Below are 20,207 nucleotides of genomic sequence, written 5' to 3'. Positions count from 1 at the left end.
GCAGGTTTAACAACTGTCTACTCTTTTAGCTTATTGTATGATGGTATAATTTTTTGAAATTGTGGTGAAATACACTTAACGTATCTTTTTTTGATGGTATGCATTTTAGGTTACATATTTCCCTGGAAGAAGGTAATTCTTGAAAAGAACTTTGTTCCTGGCCTTAGGTTCTTCAGCTCCTAGGGCTTCTGTTCTTTTTACTCTACTCCAGTGGTTGTCAAGGCATCAGTGTCGCCTGGGAACTGATGAGAAATGTACATTCTTAGGTGCCCCTCCAGACCTACTGAGTGAGAAACGCTGGGGGCAGAGCCCAGCAGTCAGTTAACAGGTGATTCTGGTGCAGGTGGAAGTTTGAGAACTGCTGCTCTACCCAGTCTTACCAGTTTTTTGCACTGGTGATTTTTAGAACTAAAGTCTCCTCTAGCCCCTACTTATCTTCTGGTTGCGTACCCTGACTTTCAGCGGCCCACTGGAATCTCTGCTTGGAACCCCACAGCCATCTCACACTGAGCATTTCTTTCTTGCTCCTCTTGTGTTTTTTCTGTGGAGTATCACTGTCCTTCTTCTCACCCAAGCTTGGCCCAAGCACTTTTCTCTTGGATTTTGACTTAAATTCACAACTGATCAAATACTCTGTAGTTTTCCTATTCATTCTACTGCTGCTGACACAGAGCAGACTAGTCTCAACTGGGCTTTTCTAGAAATTTCTTTACCCCGGGCTTTCTCCTGTTCAATTATTTCTTCACAGCGCTACCAGGCTTATTCTTACATAGAATTCTGATCATGTTACATGCTTATTGATGTCGCAGTGGTTCCCTTTTGTCTGCAGTTAAATCTAAATACCTTGGAAGAATGCCTGGTCCCTTTTGTCTGCATTTAAATCTAAATACCTTGGATGAATGCCTTGCTTTTTCCTAGCCTCTCTACTATTAGGTTGGTGCAGCAGTAATCACAGTTTTCGCATTGTTGAAATTGGCCATTTGATAAATTGGAATACATTCTAAATAAATGTGGTGGTTAATTTATACATCATTTTAATATGTGTTTCTTGCTTTGTGTTTTTTTGTTTGCTGTTTATTTTATATTTATTTTAGACTATGGAAAGGATGTTAGACAAAAAGCAAATTTGAGCAATTTTCTTATTTGAGGTCAAAATGGGTTGTAAAGCAGCAGAGACAGTTTGCAACACCAACAGCACATTTGGCCCAGGAACTGCTAACAAATGAACAGTGCAGTAGTGGTTCAAGGTGTTTTGCAAAGAGGATGAGAGCCTAGAAGATGAGCCTAGTGGTCAGCCATTGGAAGCTGACGGTGACGATTGAGAGCCATCATCAAAGCTGATCCTCTTACGACTACATGAGAAGTTGCTGAAGAACTCAGTGTTGACCATTCTATGGTCATTGAGCATATGAAGCAAATTGGAAAGGTGAAAAAGTGCAATAAGTGGGTACCTCATGAGCTGCCTGGAAATCAAAAACATCGTTTTGAAGTATTGTCTTCTCTTATTCTACACAGCAATAACGAGCCATTTCTTGATCAGATTGTGACTTATGACGAAAAGTGGATTGTAAACGACAGCTGGTGACGACCAGCCAGCTCAGTGGTTGGACTGAGAAGAAGCTCCAGAGCACTTCCCAAGGCCAAACTTGCTCCAAAAAAAGGTCACGGTCACTGTTTGGTGGTCTGCTGCCCATCTGAGCCACTTGAGCTTTTTGAATCCCAGCGAAACCAGTACATCTGAGAAGTATGCCCAGCAACTGATGAAAACTACAATCCCTGCAACCAGTATTGGTCAACAGAAAGGGCCCAGTTCTCCACAACAACAACTGACCACACTTCGCACAACCAACGCTTCAAAAGTTGAACGAATTGGTCTACAAACTTTTGCCTCATCCACCACATTCACTTGACCTCTCACCAACCAGCTACCACTCGACAAGCATCTCAGCAGCTGTTTGCAGGGAAAATGCTTCCACAACCAACAGGATGCAGAAAATGTTTTCCAAGAGTTTTCATGCTACAGGAATAAACAAATTTATTTCTTGTTGGCAAAATGTGTTGATTATAATGGTTCCTATTTTGACTAATAAAGATATGTTTGAGCCTAGTTATAATGATTTAAAATTCATGCTGCTGCTGCTGCTAAGTCACTTTAGTCATGTCCGACTCTGTGTGACTCCATAGACAGCAGCCCACCAGGCTCCCCCGTCCCTGGGATTCTCCAGGCGAGAACATTGGAGTGGGTTGCCATTTCCTTCTCCAGTGCATGAAAGTGAAAAGTGAAAGTGAAGTCGCTCACTTGTGCCAGACTCTTAGCGACCCCATGGACTGCAGCCTACCAGGCTCTTCCATCCATGGGATTTTCCAGGCAAGAGTACTAGAGTGGGTTGCCATTGCCTTCTCTGTAAAATTCATGCTGCTGCTAAGTCACTTCAGTCGTGTCCGACTCTGTGCGACCCCATAGATGGCAGCCCACCAGGCCCTGCCATCCCTGGGATTCTCCAGGCAAGAACACTGGAGTAGGTTGCCATTTCCTTCTCCAATGCATGAAAGTGAAAAGTGAAAGTGAAGTCGCTTAGTCATGCCCGACTCTTAGTGACCCCATGGACTGCAGCCTACCAGGCTCCTCCGTCCATGGGATCTGCCAGGCAAGAGTACTGGAGTGGGTTGCCATTGCCCTCTCGCAAATTCATGCTACAAACCCTTAATTATGTTTGCACCAACCTAATATATTCCATCTTCTTTCCCATGTACCCTATTCAGATTTACTCTTTATTTCTTGAACATGCCACATGCTTTTATACTTTCCCTCCTGTTTGCTCTGCTGAAAATTCATTTCTGCAGCTCTCATTAACACCTACTCTGTCTCCCCTAAGCACACATTCCGATCTCCTCATCCCACTCGTCCTAAGCAGCCACTATTCTGCTTTCTGTCTCTGTAGATTTTTTTAGTCTAGATGTTCATATGAGTGGAATCATATAATACGTGGCCTTTTGTGACTTGTCTCTTTCACTTAGAATAATGTTTCCAGGTTCATCCATTATAGCATGTATCAGTCCTTCAGTTCTTTTTATGGTTGAATATTTTTCTGTTATATGTATATACCACATTTCCTTGATCCATTTGTCTGTCGATGGGCATTGAATTTCCACCTTGTGTCTGTTATGAAATAGTGCTGCTGTGACCATTCATGTACAAGTATTTGTTTGAATACCTATTTTCAGGGCTTTTTTGGGAATATATACCTAGAAGTGTAAATGCTGGGTCATATGATAATTCTGGGTTTAACTTTATGAGAAATTGCCAGACTGTTTTTAATAGAAACTGCATCATTTTTTCCTTCCCAACAGCAATATATGAAGGTTACAGTTTCTCCACATTCTTACTATTAGTTGTTATTTTAGCCATCCTAGTGAGTGTGAAGTGATACGTCATTGTGATTTTTTATTGCATTTTCCTAATGATAAATGATGTTGGTCATCTTTTCATGCAGCTTTAGGCCATTTCTTCTTCAGAGAAATATCTATTCAAGACCTTTCCCTCCTTTAAACTTGGGTTGCTTATCTTTTTGTTTTTGAGTTATGTGTTCTTTATGTTTGCTGGGTACTAGACCCTTGTCAGATATATGATGCAGATATTTCCTCCCATTCTGTGGGTTATCTTTTCACTTCCTTGATACTATCTTTGAGGCATAAAAGTCCTTAATTTTGATGAAGTCTAGTTTTTCTTTTCCTTCTTTTGTTGCTTTTGCTTTTGATGTCGTTTCCAAGAATCCATCACTAAAGCCAAGACCATGAAGATTTATCTGTTTTCTTCTCAGAAAGTTTTAGCTCTTAGATTTAGGTCTTAGATTCTTTTGAAGTTAATCTTTGTGTGTGGTGTGAAGTACCATTCTTTTGCGTGTGAATGTTTAGTAGCCCTGGTACCATTTGTTGAAGAGATTTTTCTTTGCTGTTGGCGATTCTCTTGTTCCTCTTTTCCTTCAGCTCTACTTCCACAGGTCTCTGGGGCCTTTAGTCTCTGAACCTGTGGTGATTCTGTATTGTAGGTTGCTCAGCTTTCCCCACTGCCAGCTTAGGATCCAGTTTTCTCTCTTTATTTTCAGGCATATGCTTTTTTTTTTTTTAATTGTTTTCTAATTTTAATTGCATTATAGTAAAAGGCTGAAAGCCTGTCCTCACTTCCCCAACCCCAGATTGGCTGGCTGACTCCTGCTCTTCTGTGTTCCAGTGTGGCTTTTGCTAATCTCTGACACTAGCGTGTTGTGTGGAAATACTCGTTTCTTCTCTGTCCTTCCTACCACACTGTGAAATTCTTTGTAGCTGGGACTGTATTTTGCTTCATCTTTCTGTACCCAGAAAGATGAGTATAATTCCTAATACATGGTCAGAGCCTTTCCCCAAATCCCCCTTCATCTCCCGGTTGCTTAGGGTTAACACTGTTTCTATTTATAAGTGAATTTGGTGAGGTCCACGGTTATATAAGTGCCTTTGTTGGAAGAGTATAGCACTTAGCGAATACGTGTAAGCCTCTGCTCTTTACAAAGGCCTCATCAGTATTTCGTTGATGCCTGCGAGGCTATTCTTTTCCCCATTTTACAGAGGAGGGAGCTGAGACTTAGAGAGGTTAGGTCAGGGGCCCAGGTCACACAGCTGGTAATGGTGGGCCTAGACTTTGAATGTGGAGCTTGATTTTTCAGCAGCTGAGTGTTTCCTCTCATCTCGTTAGGAATCCTGATCACTTTTAGCAGAATAGGTCTTCCCAACCTTACCTCTGCTAAGAACCTAGGAAATGAGCCCGTTAATTGTCTCAAATTCAGTATTTTCTCATACCAAAGTTTAAAATGATTATGAAGTAAAACCTGCTGCTCTTTTGTGATTTCTTCATGGTATTTAAGCTTAAAAGGTTTTCTTTCCTCTACCAGCTTGGTGAAGATTCAATTCTTCCTTATTTCTAGTTTCTGTGTTCTCTAATTAATTTGGATTTATTTTGGTATTAACTAGATTAAACAAATGCATAGTTAATACCAAAATAAATTTGTTGAATACCTATTGCTGGGTATTTAGCTTATTGCTGGAGTTTGCTATGAGTACCTTTGTGTAAACCAGCTTTTATTTTATTCTCCTTCTGGTAATACTGTTGTTATTTCTTTGGTGTGGTGGCAGTGGAGGGTTTCTTTTCTCCAGTTGGTGTATCATTTCCTTAGGCTATCCTTCCAAAGGATTAAGGAAATAAGCAGTTATTTAGTCAAGCACTTATTGAGCTAAGTGTAAGACCTTGGCTAGATGCTAAATTCCTTAGCACCTCTGATTGACAGATAGCTCTGCTTTGGGGCATGTTCGAAGACCTGGATTTTGAAGACCTGCACAGGCCAGCACTGTGCCTGTCAAACATACATTTTTGTTCACTTTATTGTAGGTCAATCCAGTCTAGTTGATTAAAGTTCTGTAATGGCTGTGAGCCTTAAACGCCTGGGTCTAAATCAAAGAAAAGGAACTACCTTTGGAATATTGAAGATTGTTCCACATATACTGGTCTTTATTAAAAAAAAATTTGGTTGCTGGTTGTATGGACTCAGTTTAAGTCTGTCCTGGAGGGTCATCCTGCAGACTTGCCATTCTAAAACCAATATTCACTGAAGTGAATCGTTTTAATTTTCAGTTTTTAAGGTAGGTAAGGCTAGTTTAAATGATATAATGGATGCCAAGAATTTTTTTTAAGGGCTGGATGAGTAATCTCAAAGTCAGTCATTTGTTCCTCATTCAGTTGCAGTGTAAATAACATAATGACAGCTTAACTTCTCTGATGGGTATAGTTTTTATAATGAAAGAATAAAGACATTTGAAGAGATAAAGTAAGTTTTCATTTTATTTTAGGAATTCACTTAAACAACAACCTAAACCACTTGAAGTTTGGCTTGGATCATTGTAGACTGTCTTCTCCTACACAAGCCGCAGCAAAGCAGGGGAAAGCGGACTTGCCCTCCTCAAGAGCAGGAAGCGACAAGATCGTTCTGTTAGTGTGTAACCGAGCCTGCACTGGGCAGCAAGGGAAAAGGTGACAAGCAACTTACTTTCCAATAAGTATTGAGACTTTAAAAGCCTAACATTTTCAAATATTTTAGAAAGTAGGGATTAAAAAGTCCTTACTCTTGACTACTTAATTTTTGATTCTGATATTTAGAAAGAGCATGTGTGTAAGCTGACCTGATCTGAGGGGTTGACACAGGGAGAATATAAAATTAGGATGATAAGATCTGAGTTAGGATGGCTTTCAAGCTCACGTAGTTTTCAGAGGCACAGTTCTTACCTGTATTTTCAGCTCAGGATCCTCCTGGAGCTCTAGACTTCTAGACCTGTATCCAGCTACTTTCTTTACAGCTTAAAAAAAAATCTTAACAAAGCTGTTCGGAAGGCATGTGCACCTCAATCTTGTGTTCCAAGCTGAACTCATTGTCTTTCCCTATAAACCTGACCCTCCCATCATTTCCTGTCCCGGCAAATGGCACCACTGTTCATTCAGCTGTATTTAGTCAGACATTTGGGAGTTAGAAATCTCACTTAAATCTGTTTCCCTCTCTAAGGATTTATGGGAGTTTTAGACTGGCTTTTAAAGTAACTTTATCACACTAGTAATATAACTTGAGTAATAACAACATATGGATGTGTTTCAGGGAGGAAGGATACAGTGTTTCTAATATTAGGGTAGCATTTATATTAACCTTTTAAAATGTTGCTCTGAAATAAGTTTCTTATTTAAGAATGGAAAAATAACATAAATGCAAAATGTGTTGATTTGTGTATTTATGATGTTCATTAGCTAGTGTTTGTAGTGTGTTGGGCACTATTCTAAACACTAGGGGTACAGCAGGATCTGTATTCTCTTGGTGCTTGCAACCTAGTTAGGACAGAGCCACTAAAGACAAGTAAACATTTAATTTCAGACAGTCACTGTTACTTTGAAGATATTAAAACATGCTGGTATGATAGAATGCACTGGTGGGGATCTGGCTGCTGCTGCTGCTGCTGCTAAGTCGCTTCAGTTGTGTCCGACTCTGTGCGACCCCAGAGACGGCGGCCCACCAGGCTCCCCCGTCCCTGGGATTCTCCAGGCAAGAACACTGGAGTGGGTTGCCATTTCCTTCTCCAGTGCATGAAAGTGAAAAGTGAAAGTGGTCGCTCAGTCGTTTCCGACTCTTAGCCACCCCATGGACTGCAGCCTACCAGGCTCCTCCGTCCATGGGATTTTCCAGGCAAGAGTGCTAGAGTGGGGTGCCATCTGGCAAAACTACATTAATGAGGAAAGTGAGGGAGGGCCTCCCTGAGGAGGCGGTAGCTGAGCCAAGCCAAGTGAGAAGTTGTGAGCTATGTGAGCCTCTGGGGAAAGGATCCCATGAAGAGGGGACATTGAGTACAAAGGTGCTGAGATTATGGCTGAGTAATATTCCATTGTATGCATATACTGCATCTTTATCCAGTCCATGGACATTTAAATTGCTTCCATTCTTGGCTATTGCAGATGTGCTGCAATGAATATTGGGGTGCATGCATCTTTTTGGATTAGGGTTTTCTCCAGGTATTACTGGCTGAAAGGGAAGGGGAGGAATAAATTGGGAGATTGGGATTGACATACACATACAACTATCAATATATTTATAAAATAGATAGCTAATAAGGACCTACTGTGTAACACAGAGTTCTACTCAATACTCTAGCCTATGTGGGAAAAGGATTCAAAAACGAGTGGATATATACATATGTAAAACTGATTCATTTTGCTGTACACCTGAAACACAACATTGTTAATTAACTATACTGGAATATAAATTTTTTTGAAAAGATGCTGAGATTAGAAGGAGCTTGACATGTTTAAGGACAGAAGGAAAGGCAGCTCATCAGATTTATATAAAATAAAGGACTTATGGAATCCCTTTCATGATGCTGGTCTCTTAAAAGTAGAGACATTGGCATATGAACAGTACGGCTACCGATTTACACATCATGCTTATAATGTATTTCACATCACAGTTGTTTTTAGGCAGGTAGGCTTACTGTTGAGCACTACTGTGAATAAACTGGTACTTGTTAGGAGCAGGTTTCTTGGTGACATTAGCACCTCTGCTTTGGCCTAAGTCAGGGTCAGTCTGTATATTCATCTGTTCATTCATTCATTCAGCATCTGTTGTTTTCTAGGCATCGGCTCTTTGGGCTAGTAAGATAAGTCAGTCACAGTACCTGCTATCAGATAACGCAGTCTATTGGTGGAGGCAGAATAAGCAGGTGGTATTTGCAATGCAGTAGTGCCTGGAGAATCCCAGGGACGGGGAAGCCTGGTGGGCTGCCGTCTATGGGGTCGCACAGAGTTAGACACGACTGAAGCAACTTAGCAGCAGCAGCAGTGCTTGATCCACAGAGCTCAGGGAATGCAGCCACAGGGTGCCACTGGGTCCTTATATGGTTGAGTAGGAAATAGCTTAAGAGTGACAAGGCTTTTCCAGGCTGAGGGAATTGACTGCCTGTTCAGGGTGTGAATTGGATGCATTCAGGGCAACAACAAGTAGGTCTGAATGGCTGGGGCTTGGGTAAGAGTTAAGGCTAGACCAGTGCTCCCCACCGTGGCTGCATCTTAGAACCACCTGGGGGGGGTGCCCTAAAACAGTCTCAGTACTTAAACCACAGACCAGAGTGATTACAGCAGAATCTCATGGGCATCACTGTATTTTAAAGTTCCCTTGCTGATACCAGCCTGTACGCATGGCTGAGAACCACAACTCTGTCTCTCATTCTCTAACACCTGTGAGTTTAGCGTGGGATAGGAAACCTGGCAGGGGCCACGTGGCTTCTCCCCTTGACTAGAGCTGACTTTTAGTGTCGCTTGCTTGCCAGTGTCTTCCTCGTCAGACCACCAGGATATGGCTGCCTCCCTGCTAGACCTCCCAGCCCTGTCTGTCTATTCCTCTGGCACCGAACTCCTTACGCGTTTGATCCATGTTATTTGCTAGACACACGTCCACGCCCACCTGCCTTCCTCACTGTCTCCACTAATTCTGTCATCTTACTACCTAATATCATGGTACCATACTTTTTTGGAAGCATTTTGGTGTATAAGTTGTTAAATTTCATTTATAAATCTCAGTTTCTCTTCTGACTCTTTTCATCCACTTAAGAGTGTTAAATTTCCTATTTGCTTTCTTTTGAAAACTGCCCTAAAACTAATTGTGTTGTGATTCTGTTTAAAAAGATCGTGAAAAAGGAGTTACAGTATTGAAAGAATTGTCATACTTTTTAAGGAGATGACAGTTGTTTATGTATGTCAGATTTGGACTTCCTTTTGTGCTGCACTTAGAGAAGACAATAGCATGGGACCTTCTGCAGAAGGAAATCTTGGAGAAGATGAAGTACTTCTTGAGGCCCACAGTTTGCATTCAGGTGTGTAAGCCTTTTGACACTCCAGAACAGCATGTGTGTACCCCATGCAGAAACAGTCACCACAGTGAGATGGGAAGTTCAGACCTTTGACCTTAGGGAAGACTAGCCACTGTGCTGGAGTGTTGGGGAGCCCCGGAGAAAAGCTCCTTAGCAGAATCTGCATTCAGGTTTTCCAGACTGAGAACTTATCCCTTATTTTATGAAGGGAGCTGGCTCTTGCAAGGTTTTCAATGAACTGCTGGGTATTCCTTTACGTTTGTCTAATAAAGACAAACGTAATCAGCTTTTGTAGAGAGAGAGATTTTGTAGACAAACTATATATTTTCAAAATTCAGACTACTTTGTTAAGGTATCTGTGGAAAACTTAATGTTAAGCTAAAGCAGCATGTTACTTGTCTTCATAACATTTGACATGTAAATTGCATTTGGGTCAGTCATATTTAAAGTGTGTTAGAGTGGCTCAGCAACCTCACGGAATATTGCAGAGAAGCGTTTTGTAGAACAGTTTGCTTTCCCGCTAACCTGGTTGGGAAATGCCCCGTGAACCACATGCCCTGGAGGAGAAGCCCAGCCTGATTTGCCTTTGCTGTTTGATGCAGGTGTGTCCATTCAGTTTGCGTGTGGTCAGTGTTGTGGGAATAACGTACTTGCTGCCCCAGGAGGAGCAGCCTCTGTGCCACCCGACAGTAGAAAGGTAAAAAAAAAAAAAAATCATCTTCTAGGATTTCATGTATGCTTGTGTGTAATTTCTAGTGATGTCTGATGTAATTTCCATAGAAGAGTGGTAGGTTCTTCAGGCTTATTTAGAAAGTAAACCCTTACTTTACTTTTGATTCATATTTGAGTGGGATATGTCTTATGATCATTTTTGGAATCAGGAAAACCTAGAATACTTATGTTAGGAAACTAAATTGGTCTAAGTCTCAGGATGATAGATGAATTACACTTGCATATTCACCATGATTGAAGTTTTCCAAGGTAGAATTCTAATCATAACAGTTTCCTCCTTGAAATCCTTAAATGATAAGCCCAGTTTCTCTACAGTTTCAACCCTGACTGCTTCTTTTCTGTCAGGCCTCATTCTTCTCCCCACTGTCTCAGACCTTCAGCAGCATCAAAGTGCTGAGGGTTGTTTGAACATAACAGCATCCTTCCCTTTGAGCCTGTCTTCTACCGTCCCCTCCCCCTGTTTGCCCCCAGAATTAGTCTCTCCCTGTGCTACTTCTGTGCTTTCTATACACTTCTGTCCTCTTGCAACACTCTACTGTATTAATAAAATAATAGACATATGTGTACATAAACACACTACACATATATGGATACATATAAAACACAGTACTGCCTCTATTATAATGCCTTTTCCAATAAATATTGAAGTGCCTGCATTTCAGGATTCCAAAAAAGTATACAGCATAGTTCTGTTCGAAAGGAATTCACTGTTTGGCTTTAGAAATTAGAGTTAATAGATTATATTAATGATCTAAAACATTGCAAAAAATAAAAAGTATTTGAGAAGTAATATTGACTGTTAATGCTGAGTGTTTCAGAAGATGGCTTAGGAGCCAAGGAGCTCAGGGGCAATAAATGAGGTAAAACTTGAGGGGTCCCTTGCAGGAAGGCACAGTTTGCATTGGTGTGGGCACAGTCCCGAGACCAGCCATGGTGTATGGAGGGAGATGGAGAGAGGAAGACCTTGTTCTCAAAGAGATTGTTGTCTAGTCTCTGGTTTGATGAAAAAGTAGACAAAAATTGGAAAGGTCATACCCTCTAAGAGTTACATGGATAGCCTTATAGTGTGGTACTGAATTTCTTCCCGTATCTTTATTTCCATGTTGAATATTTTAATTTAAGGATTTTTCAGTCCATTTGTAATCAAATCATTAAATATGAGGTTATAATAGTCAGAAGCCTTTTCTGATGGGAACCAATGATGAAGATTTTCAGCAATCACACTTTGATTTCAGATGGTTTGCATATTTAATTAAAATCATTTATTTAGAAAGTAATATGTGACTCTCTTCTCTATCCTATAGGGCACTAAAATCTTGTGGACCAGGCGGTACTGCTCATGTGAAATTAGTAGTAGAATGGGACAAGGAGACAAAAGATTTGTAAGTATTTTCTTACTTAGTGTTTATATAGTCAGTTGTCTTGATGGTTATTTTAATAGCATACGTTTGAGCTTTCAAATTAGCTGAAACACAAACCTCTCTTTTCTTTAGCTAACTATCCAAGTGTGTTGCTAATCCTTTATTTAAGCAATGTATTATTTCTCTCCTATACATTCTGTTGTCTGGATCCCCAAATCTTAGAACATTTGTTTACTGCTAATGAGACAGAAGGTATATATTCAAATTACTTTGATTATTATTACAGGCCCATTAACTCTAGCAAGTTACACCAAAGGCGTGCCCTTTGATACAAAAGGATAAGAATATATGAATTAATCAGCATAGTGTGTGGCCAGTCCCAGAAAAACCAACCCCAAATTATTTCTTGAAGATGACTTTTTAGATGGAGCACTTTTCAAGAACATTTTGGATCCTAGAAGAGTTGGATTGCCCCTTTTGCTCTCTTACATATTGATCTTTTCAGTTACGAGTTACAGTCATGCTGTGAAGCCGTTGATTTTATTCTTGTGTCAGTTCTGCCTGGCCATCTCTGATACATGCCTTCTGCCCCTCATTGCAGTTTGTTTGTGAATACTGAAGATGAGTACATCCCTGATGCAGAGAGCGTCCGGCTGCAGAAGGAGCGTCACCATCAGCCTCAGACCTGCACTTTATCCCAGTGTTTCCAACTCTACACCAAAGAGGAGCGGGTAAGGGGGGCAGCGTTCGCTGGGTGATGGGGGAGTAGGGAGGCCCCAGGGTGGGATGACCCTGGAGAAGAACAGATACACCCGAGAAGACCTCAGGAATTGGTTGCATTTATGTAGGTTCTGCACATGTGATGTGCATCTTAGTGTTAATCCTTTTAGGACTTTAACAAAAAGCAGTTTAAATTTCTGGAATTTCTGGAAAAAATGCTCTAGACACAAATCTTTGTATAGTTCTTTTTTTTCCTCCTCTTTAATGGTTAATGATTAAGTTATTTTTTTGTTTTAACTTTGACATTAAATTATTTTCCTTTGTAACTAGATCAGTGTTTCTCAACTTTTTGGTAGTGAGAACATAGATGCCAGGACTTATTAAAATTAGTTAAAATTGAAAATTCATTTCAAGGGCTCAGGAGACACTGTGGCTGGTTGCTCTTGTTTTGGACAGTGTAGATATAGATGTAAATCTGTACAGTGTAGAACAGCATGGTTTAGACCACTTAGCATGGTGCTTTGCAGGTTATAGGGATTCAGTAATTGAGATAGTGGATGGGACCCTTGACTGTGTGTTTTTTCAACAGGAATATTTAATAGCAAGGTAGATAACATATGCTTATCTAACATATTTTTATATAACTAAGCTAAGCAAAACATCCTGTTCATTGGCTAAATATAGCCTGCTATATGTGTGTATAATTCAGAGCAGTTTAAAATACACTATAATTTCAAAACTTCAGAATTTGAATAGGTGCCAGTGTTGTCTCATTTTTTCATATGAAAAAAGAAAATTCCTTTGAAAATCATTTGAGGCTTGGATCAAAATTCTATACCTATATTCTTAGGATCACTACGTAGAGTCTTCACGATTCAGATGATACAAGGGAAGCTTCAATTCAACTTTCATTTTAGAGGAGACACCCCAGTTCTCATAAACTCATCAACCAGGAGAGTGTCGGTGGTGGTTACAGGGCAGGAGTGATGAAGGTGATTCTTTACATAGTGGTCATCTCGTATGCCTTCCATTGGCTCATCTGTGTTCAAGTCCGCACCCACAAGCTGACCTGATTCTGAATATTCTGGTTGAACTTAAACTGGTGTTTCCTGAAGGTCAAAACCCAAGTTCTGAGCAGGAACCTCGTGAATAGTGAGCAATTCATTAGCAATACTTGGACTCCCAAGTTGGGCCCTGCCCCTTACACACTGGACTTGCACACAATCAAGGCTGTCATCTGCCATTGCCACGCCCACTGCAGCAGCACTGGGGGTGACACAGCCATCATCGACAGCGTTTGTAACAGCCCTCCAGCCATCTTTTATTGCCTCTTTGATTTGCATGAGTGTGTACTTAATTTTGTCTTTTGACCAGTAATGTCACAGATGTTGCATTTCTCAATAAAGGCGAACTTGTCTTCTCCCAGTGTGTAGTCATGGACACGTTCAGCATATCCCAAACAGTCAGGATTCAGGTCATCAAAAGAATTTAGAGCTACCCCACCACAGGCCAGAGTCAGCTTTTCCACCTTGCTCTTAGCTCTGTGCAAAGCTACTAGGCCTTCTTTTGCAAGAGCATTTAAGGCAAAGGAGTCAGTTCCCTTCTGATTAACAATAGCACACCCTTTAAGTCACTGCTGCTGCTGCTAAGTCGCTTCAGTCGTGTCCGACTCTGTGCGACCCCATAGACGGCAGCCCACCAGGCTTCCCCGTCCCTGGGATTCTCCAGGCAAGAACACTGGAGTGGGTTGCCATTTCCTTCTCCAGTGTATGAAAGTAAAAAGTGAAAGGGAAGTCGCTCAGTCATGTCCGACTCCCAGCGACCCCATGGACTGCAGCCTACCAGGCTCCTCCATCCATGGGATTTTCCAGGCAAGAGTACTGGAGTAGGGTGCCATTGCCTTCTCCACTTTAAGTCACAGCCACACTTTATTTTGTAAAGTTTTATTACTTTTAAAACTCCATTTTTAGTGAATTTTCTTTCAGCCTTTACTAATTTCTCTCCCCGCTGCACTCTTATTTTAAAAAAGCCAGAATTCACTTCTGTTTTTTTTGTATTCTAATGGCACATTGCATATAAGGATATATGCATCTTTTACTTTTTTCTTTTTCCACGTCCGGATGGCATGACCCATCCTCCAAAACAAGACCTCTGATTAAGCTTACGTAGTTTCAGGTTTATGTTTCATCTCCATGATCTCAACCATGAAGGGGTCACTATGTTTATCTTTTTTGTTAATGACCAAGAGGAATCTGCTGCTGCTTCTGTTAAAACATCAGCAAGTTTAGCATGAATCTTAGTATGTAGAGATGTTTTGGCCGTGTCAGTAAGTGTTTGCCTGTCCATCTCTCTGCATATTTTGATTCGTTGACAAAGCCAAAGTGCCTTTTCCTTTGCAGTTTTGTAAAAATCCTTCTGTTATTATTCTGAGATGAAAACCCTGTGTTAAAAACACAGGTTTCTAACACAGTTAGAAAACTACCACTAGCCTGGAGATCTTTAGTTAGATGCGACTGTAGTTCATGATAAAGCAAATTTATGGAGGGATATTCTGGATCATTCATACCCTTTCAAGCAGCTAATATAATGTGCTGACTTTCTCAATACTTTTAAAAGGATAAATAAATAGCCCTTTCAGTGTAGAGGAAAAGAACAGACATTATAGTAGCAGAGTCAGAACCAAGGAACTGAAGCATTCCTGGTGCTCACCATGCAATAGTGCTGTGTGGTTTTTAAGCCTTTTCAGGTTTAGATACCTTGAGAAACCTTGATGAGAGCACTTAGAATTCATCAGATTTTGAGTTGATGTTTAGGATCATAATTCCAACTACTGATTGTTACTACTCATTCTTGCATGTAGGGAATCATGGAATTTCAGAGTTGGAGGGGACTTTAAAGCTTTTTTCTAATGATTGAGTTCTTCTGCTAATTTCAAATAGATGACTGTCCAGCTGCTGTTTGTCAGAGACACTATTTCTTCTTTGGATATCTCTGATGGTGACCGATGTTACCTTGAAATACGTCCTCAGATGCTACAACCTGCAGGCAAACTCTTAGGTCATTAAGAACAATTGAGAACAGGTCTTTGTTTTCTTCTACTTGTTTATCCTTCAGATGTTTGAAAATAGTTTTCATCTTACTAAGCCTTTTCTCCTCCACTCAGTTAATAGCTAGTTCCTTTACTAGTTTTTCATTAGACATATTTTTCTAATCTTGGGTTTATATAAAACAATTGACATTGAACCTGACTGATTACAAGCTCTGTGTAGCCCCTTATCCTATTTAGCTTTTTTTTTTTTATTTGGGAGATGTTCAAAGCTTAAAGTCAGAGAAGGCAATGGCATCCCACTCTAGTACCCTTGCCTGGAAAATCCCATGGATGGAGGAGCCTGGTAGGCTGCAGTCCATGAGGTCACTAAGAGTCGGACATGACTGAGCGACTTCACTTTCACTTTTCACTTTCAGGCATTGGAGAAGGAAATGGCAACCCACTCCAGTGTTCTTGGCTGGAGAATCCCAGGGACAGAGGACCCTGGTGGGAGGCCGTCCATGGGGTCGCACAGAGTCGGACGCGACTGAAGTGACTTAGCAGCAGCAGCAGCAGCAAAGCTTAAAGTTGGGCAGATCTACTAGATGGGGACTTTCTTGGTGGCTCAGACGGTAAAGCATCTGTCTACAATGCGGGAGACCGGGTTCAATCCCTGGGTTGAGAAGATCCCCTGGAGAAGGAGATGGCAATCCACTCCAGTACTGTTGCTTGGAAAATCCCATGGACAGAGGAGCCTGGTGGGCTACAGTCCATGGGGTCGCAAAGAGTCGAACATGACTTCACTTTCACTTTCACTAGATGACTAATGAATCGAACCAAGTCTCCTGCATTGCAGGCGGATTCTTTACCAACTGAGCTGTCAGGGAAGCCCAGATGACAACATTGGTATTCTACAAAACATCTCACTGATCTTGTAATCAAGATTTGTTCATTCAGTACCTGTTTGTTGAGTACATACTATGTGCCAGGTCCTGTGCTTGGCGTGGGGTTATAGCTGGGGCCAAGACAGACAGCATTTTTGCCCTCAGGCTGTTATAGTGTAGTGGGGATAAACAAGTAAATAAAGAAGCAAAGGCCCTGGGGTAAAAGAAAGGTTGAGAAACAGAACTGAGGCCGATGTGGTGGGGCATGGCAGGTAAGAGACTTTGTCCTGGTCATAAAATAACCCTAGCGAGTACTGTAGGGTCCAGCGCTTCCATAGAAGGCTTTCAATAAATATATCCTGCAATGAATGAGTGAGTGTTCCTTGGGAAGTTCAGTCATTGGGTCCAAAAATAACAGTTCAGATAGGAAAGAGGAGCAGGTCAAACTTAGGCTGTGTGCTGATAATTTTGGGGTCAGGCTGTCTGCAAGCTCAGTGATGGTCGACGGCATTTGCGAGTACCAGTGCTGTTGGCCGCCTAAGGATGCTTTGGAAGCAGTGTCCAGGTCTCAGGTGGTGACAGCCCTGCTCTGCTCATCACCTTGGATGTTCACTGTCGAGAGACTGACATCCCGGGGCACAGGCAGAGAGTGGGGATCGTGGGTGGTGCGTCTGGAAATCCTGGCACGGCTGAATGTGTTTTGACAAAGGAGACCTAAAGTGAAGATCTGATAGGTATTTTCATCTTGTGGATGAGGATTTGGATTTTTAACTAAAAAGCAGAATTAGAGAGTGGAAATTGCAGGGAGAGTAATTTCATCTTAATCTGAGGACGAACTCTATAACAGACTGAAAGTGGAGCGGCTGCCTCCTGAGCCAGCGCCTTCCCTGCCAGGAGTTCGTGAGGCCGGCCATGCTCCAGCTGTGCTCCGTAGACCCGGCAGCTTTGTGGCAGTTTATGACGCACTCAGTTCCACAGGAATAGAGCGTTGCTGTAGAAACTGTCAAAACTATCGGACATTGTCATGACGTTCTTACAGTATCTTATAAAAGAGTATCTGTTCACGATGTGTTGAAAATGAAAAAACAAACAAACAGCCTGCTTCTTTACCAGGAGCGCTGGGCCGCGTGGCTACGTACTTAGGTGGGCAGTTTGCATGTTGCCAAGATGTGGACTTGCCAGATGACAGCGTAGGTCCCTCCTGTCCAGCGTTCTCACTCAGCTCCAGCCACTCAGACGCCTGTCCCTCCACATCTTTCCTGCATACACAGCTGGGTCTTCCTGTCATGAAAGAAATCCCCTGAGCTCTGCTTTCCCTTCAAGCCGTCCTGCCAGTCTTTTCTTTTCTGCCCAACTTGATCATTAGTGGTTTCAGCACGTTCTCCTTTCTCCCTCCCAGACCCCTCGTCATCTCTGTGACTTGGCTTTCTGACAGCCGTCCAGGGTTCTCGGGGCCCCTCCTGGGCTATTTCAGTAGCCCTTGCTCAGTCTGCATTCAGCCTCTCCATGGGATGTGGTTCTGATAACCAGCCTGTTCTTGTCACTTTTAACTTGGTCTGCATGAAAGGAATGCTGCTGACTTGCCTATGTTTCTGACTATGCCTCCTCAGCTTTCGGTGATTTCTCAGTCTTTGTTTCCCTTTAAAATCTGCATCCCCCCAGGTTCTGTCCTTGGCTTCTCTGACATCTCAGAGGGCATGGCTATCCGTTCCATTCCCATGGCTGCCCTCACTTCATCATGTTAATGGTTCCAGATCTGAGGCATCTTTTGAAATCCAGAATGAAATTTAAAAACCTCTCTTACCAGACATGTCCTGTTAGTACCTCTATGCCCCCTTCCTGAAACCCTGCCTGCAGACGGGATACCCAGGGATTTGAGGCCTCAGACGTGTTGAGAAAGATCTTGGTGGTAGCAGGAGGGGGAGGATTGTCTGGAGCAGTTTGATGTTTGGGGGAGGAAGAACAGTTAAGAAACTAGAGGAAGAAGAGATAAGAGTGAGTGAGGACTTTGAATTAAGCTGGGTTGAGGGGACGGAGAAGGAAGGAGACAGGTGTGAGGAATGTTAGAGGGGTGTTGTCTTGGATGGACGTGGAGTGGAGGAAGGGGGAAGGATTTGAGGCTTTGGGATGACCCCTGTGTTCTGCTCTTAACAGGTGGTAGTGATATTTGCTGGGGTAGGACATACAGGAGGAGCAGAAAGGGGACCTGTATTGACAGAAAGGCGATGAGCTGAGTTGGGGAGTATGACGAGCTTCTGTGACATTTGACATCTTCACATAGGATTTACCTCAGTGGTCATTCCTTTTTGAGAGAGTCTATTCAGCAATCACTGGAAAAGACCCTGATGCTGGGAAAGATTGAAGGCAAAAGGAGAACAGGGCAACAGAGGATGAGATGGCTACATAGCATCACCGACTCAATGGGCCTGAGTTTGAGCAAACTCCGGGAGCTGGTGAAGGACAGGGAACCCTGGCGTGCTGCAGTCAATGGGGTCACAGAGTCGGACACAACTTAGCGAGTGAACAACAGCAGCAGCAGCTATTCAGCCAGTGTTTGGGTGCCAGCCCTTTGATTGTGTTTTTCCATTGATTCCCGTTAAACATAGTTTGTGGAGGGATTCAGAGTTGTGCCATGCCTTGGCCCGGAAGTGAGGAGACAAGGCTTTCTCCTCTAGGGGTCCTGCTTAAGTGGCGCTAACAGCGTCGTGCTCCTTGTTTCCAGCTCGCCCCCGATGACGCCTGGCGGTGCCCGCACTGTAAGCAGCTGCAGCAGGGCAGCATTACGTTGAGCCTCTGGACTCTGCCCGACGTGCTGATTATCCATCTGAAGCGATTTCGACAGGTAAGGAGAGCCTCTGGCCCAGGGAAGAGCGCTGTGACCAGGTGTCTTACGCCCCCTACTGGCAGGCTGTTGGGAATGGTTCTCTGGTGTCCCCGTGCGAGCCCACGATCTTGTGTTGTTACAGACCCACATTTTCCCTGTGTTTGGGGCCCTGTTTTGTTCTTTCCCAAAGCAAAGTTCAAGTGTCCTGTGACCTTTGAATCCCAACCATTTTAGTTCATACGGCAGATATTTTACTTTGTTCCTGAGGATTTGCTTTAGATTTGTAAATGTTGTGCTCATGTAAATGTGCTTTGGGATTAAAAAAAAAATTGAGCTCCTTTCTGGGGGCGGTAAGAATTCTGTTTCTACCTAAATTAATAACAGGTGTTGTCCTGCTGCCAAGGAGCTGTTGTACAGTTGGGGAGATGAGTCATACATGTATACGAAGAAAATCTGCTTTGCATTGTATGGCTTTGTGAGTCAGTTTTCCCAAAAAGGCTGGCTGTTCCTGAGGTTAGAGCTGTCCCGGGCGGCCCCCTTGTAAGGGAGGTAAATGAAAGGTAGATGCTGGAGGAGTCTCTGAGCCTGGCTGCAAGAAGGTGTGGATCTGAAAGATCAGGAGGAGGCCTGCAGCAGGTGAGGGAGGGGCACGCACATAGTGCCTGGACACAGCGGGTGCAGAGCAGAGCAGGGCAGGGGGCTGAGAGCCGAGGCCAGTGTGGCTGGAGGTCCGGGGGGTCGGGGAGAAAGGCGTGAGTCAAAGTAGAAGAGGCCGGCGGTGGCTGGTTATCCAACCCTTGTAGGCAGAGTGGGGTTCTGAACCACTGAAGCAACATGACCAAAGGCGTGATTTGAAGAGACCATTCAGGCTGCTGTGTGGAGAATTAGAGGCTACAAGGATGCAGATGGGGAGGTCTGAAGGAGGCCGTTTATCCAGGGCAGGCCCGGCTGATGGCTGGCATTGGAGTTGCGGCAGTGGAGGTGGAGAGACCCGGATAGATTGGGAGATGTCTAAGACTCGCTGATGAGGTGAAGATGTTGGGGGTGCACACAAGGTGGCCGGGGCGGGGCTTAGTGCATGGAGGTTTGGAGTCCAGCCCCTGTGCTAGTGAGGGGTGAGCATTTGCCTTGAGTGTCCCAGCTGCACGCCTCCACTGGGGTCTGCGGGTGGACGGCCCGTTGGGGGTTTGCCCAGCCCTCTGTCTCTTTCCACACACACAGACTGATGTCCT

General features: G+C 43.0%; 1 protein-coding gene and 1 pseudogene across 6 annotated transcripts in view; one reads left to right on the top strand and one right to left on the bottom strand.

Annotated features, from left to right (window-relative positions):
- USP31 (ubiquitin specific peptidase 31) overlaps window positions 1-20,207 on the top strand; it is an 83,867-nt gene that overhangs the window by 44,742 nt on the left and 18,918 nt on the right. For all 6 annotated transcript variants that reach the window (XM_055562430.1, XM_055562433.1, XM_055562432.1 and 3 more), the window contains 6 exons: window positions 5,878-6,058; window positions 9,318-9,429; window positions 10,029-10,123; window positions 11,463-11,540; window positions 12,121-12,250; window positions 18,874-18,993. In XM_055562430.1, the coding sequence (XP_055418405.1) occupies window positions 5,878-6,058; window positions 9,318-9,429; window positions 10,029-10,123; window positions 11,463-11,540; window positions 12,121-12,250; window positions 18,874-18,993 (716 nt within the window). The remainder of the gene's footprint in view (window positions 1-5,877; window positions 6,059-9,317; window positions 9,430-10,028; window positions 10,124-11,462; window positions 11,541-12,120; window positions 12,251-18,873; window positions 18,994-20,207) is intronic.
- Window positions 13,128-18,451, bottom strand: LOC129638129 (T-complex protein 1 subunit zeta-like; annotated as a pseudogene).

Source organism: Bubalus kerabau, chromosome 23 (assembly GCF_029407905.1).
Source record: "Bubalus kerabau isolate K-KA32 ecotype Philippines breed swamp buffalo chromosome 23, PCC_UOA_SB_1v2, whole genome shotgun sequence".
NCBI lineage: Eukaryota > Metazoa > Chordata > Mammalia > Artiodactyla > Bovidae > Bubalus > Bubalus kerabau.
This window is presented reverse-complemented; position numbering and strand designations above follow the sequence as displayed.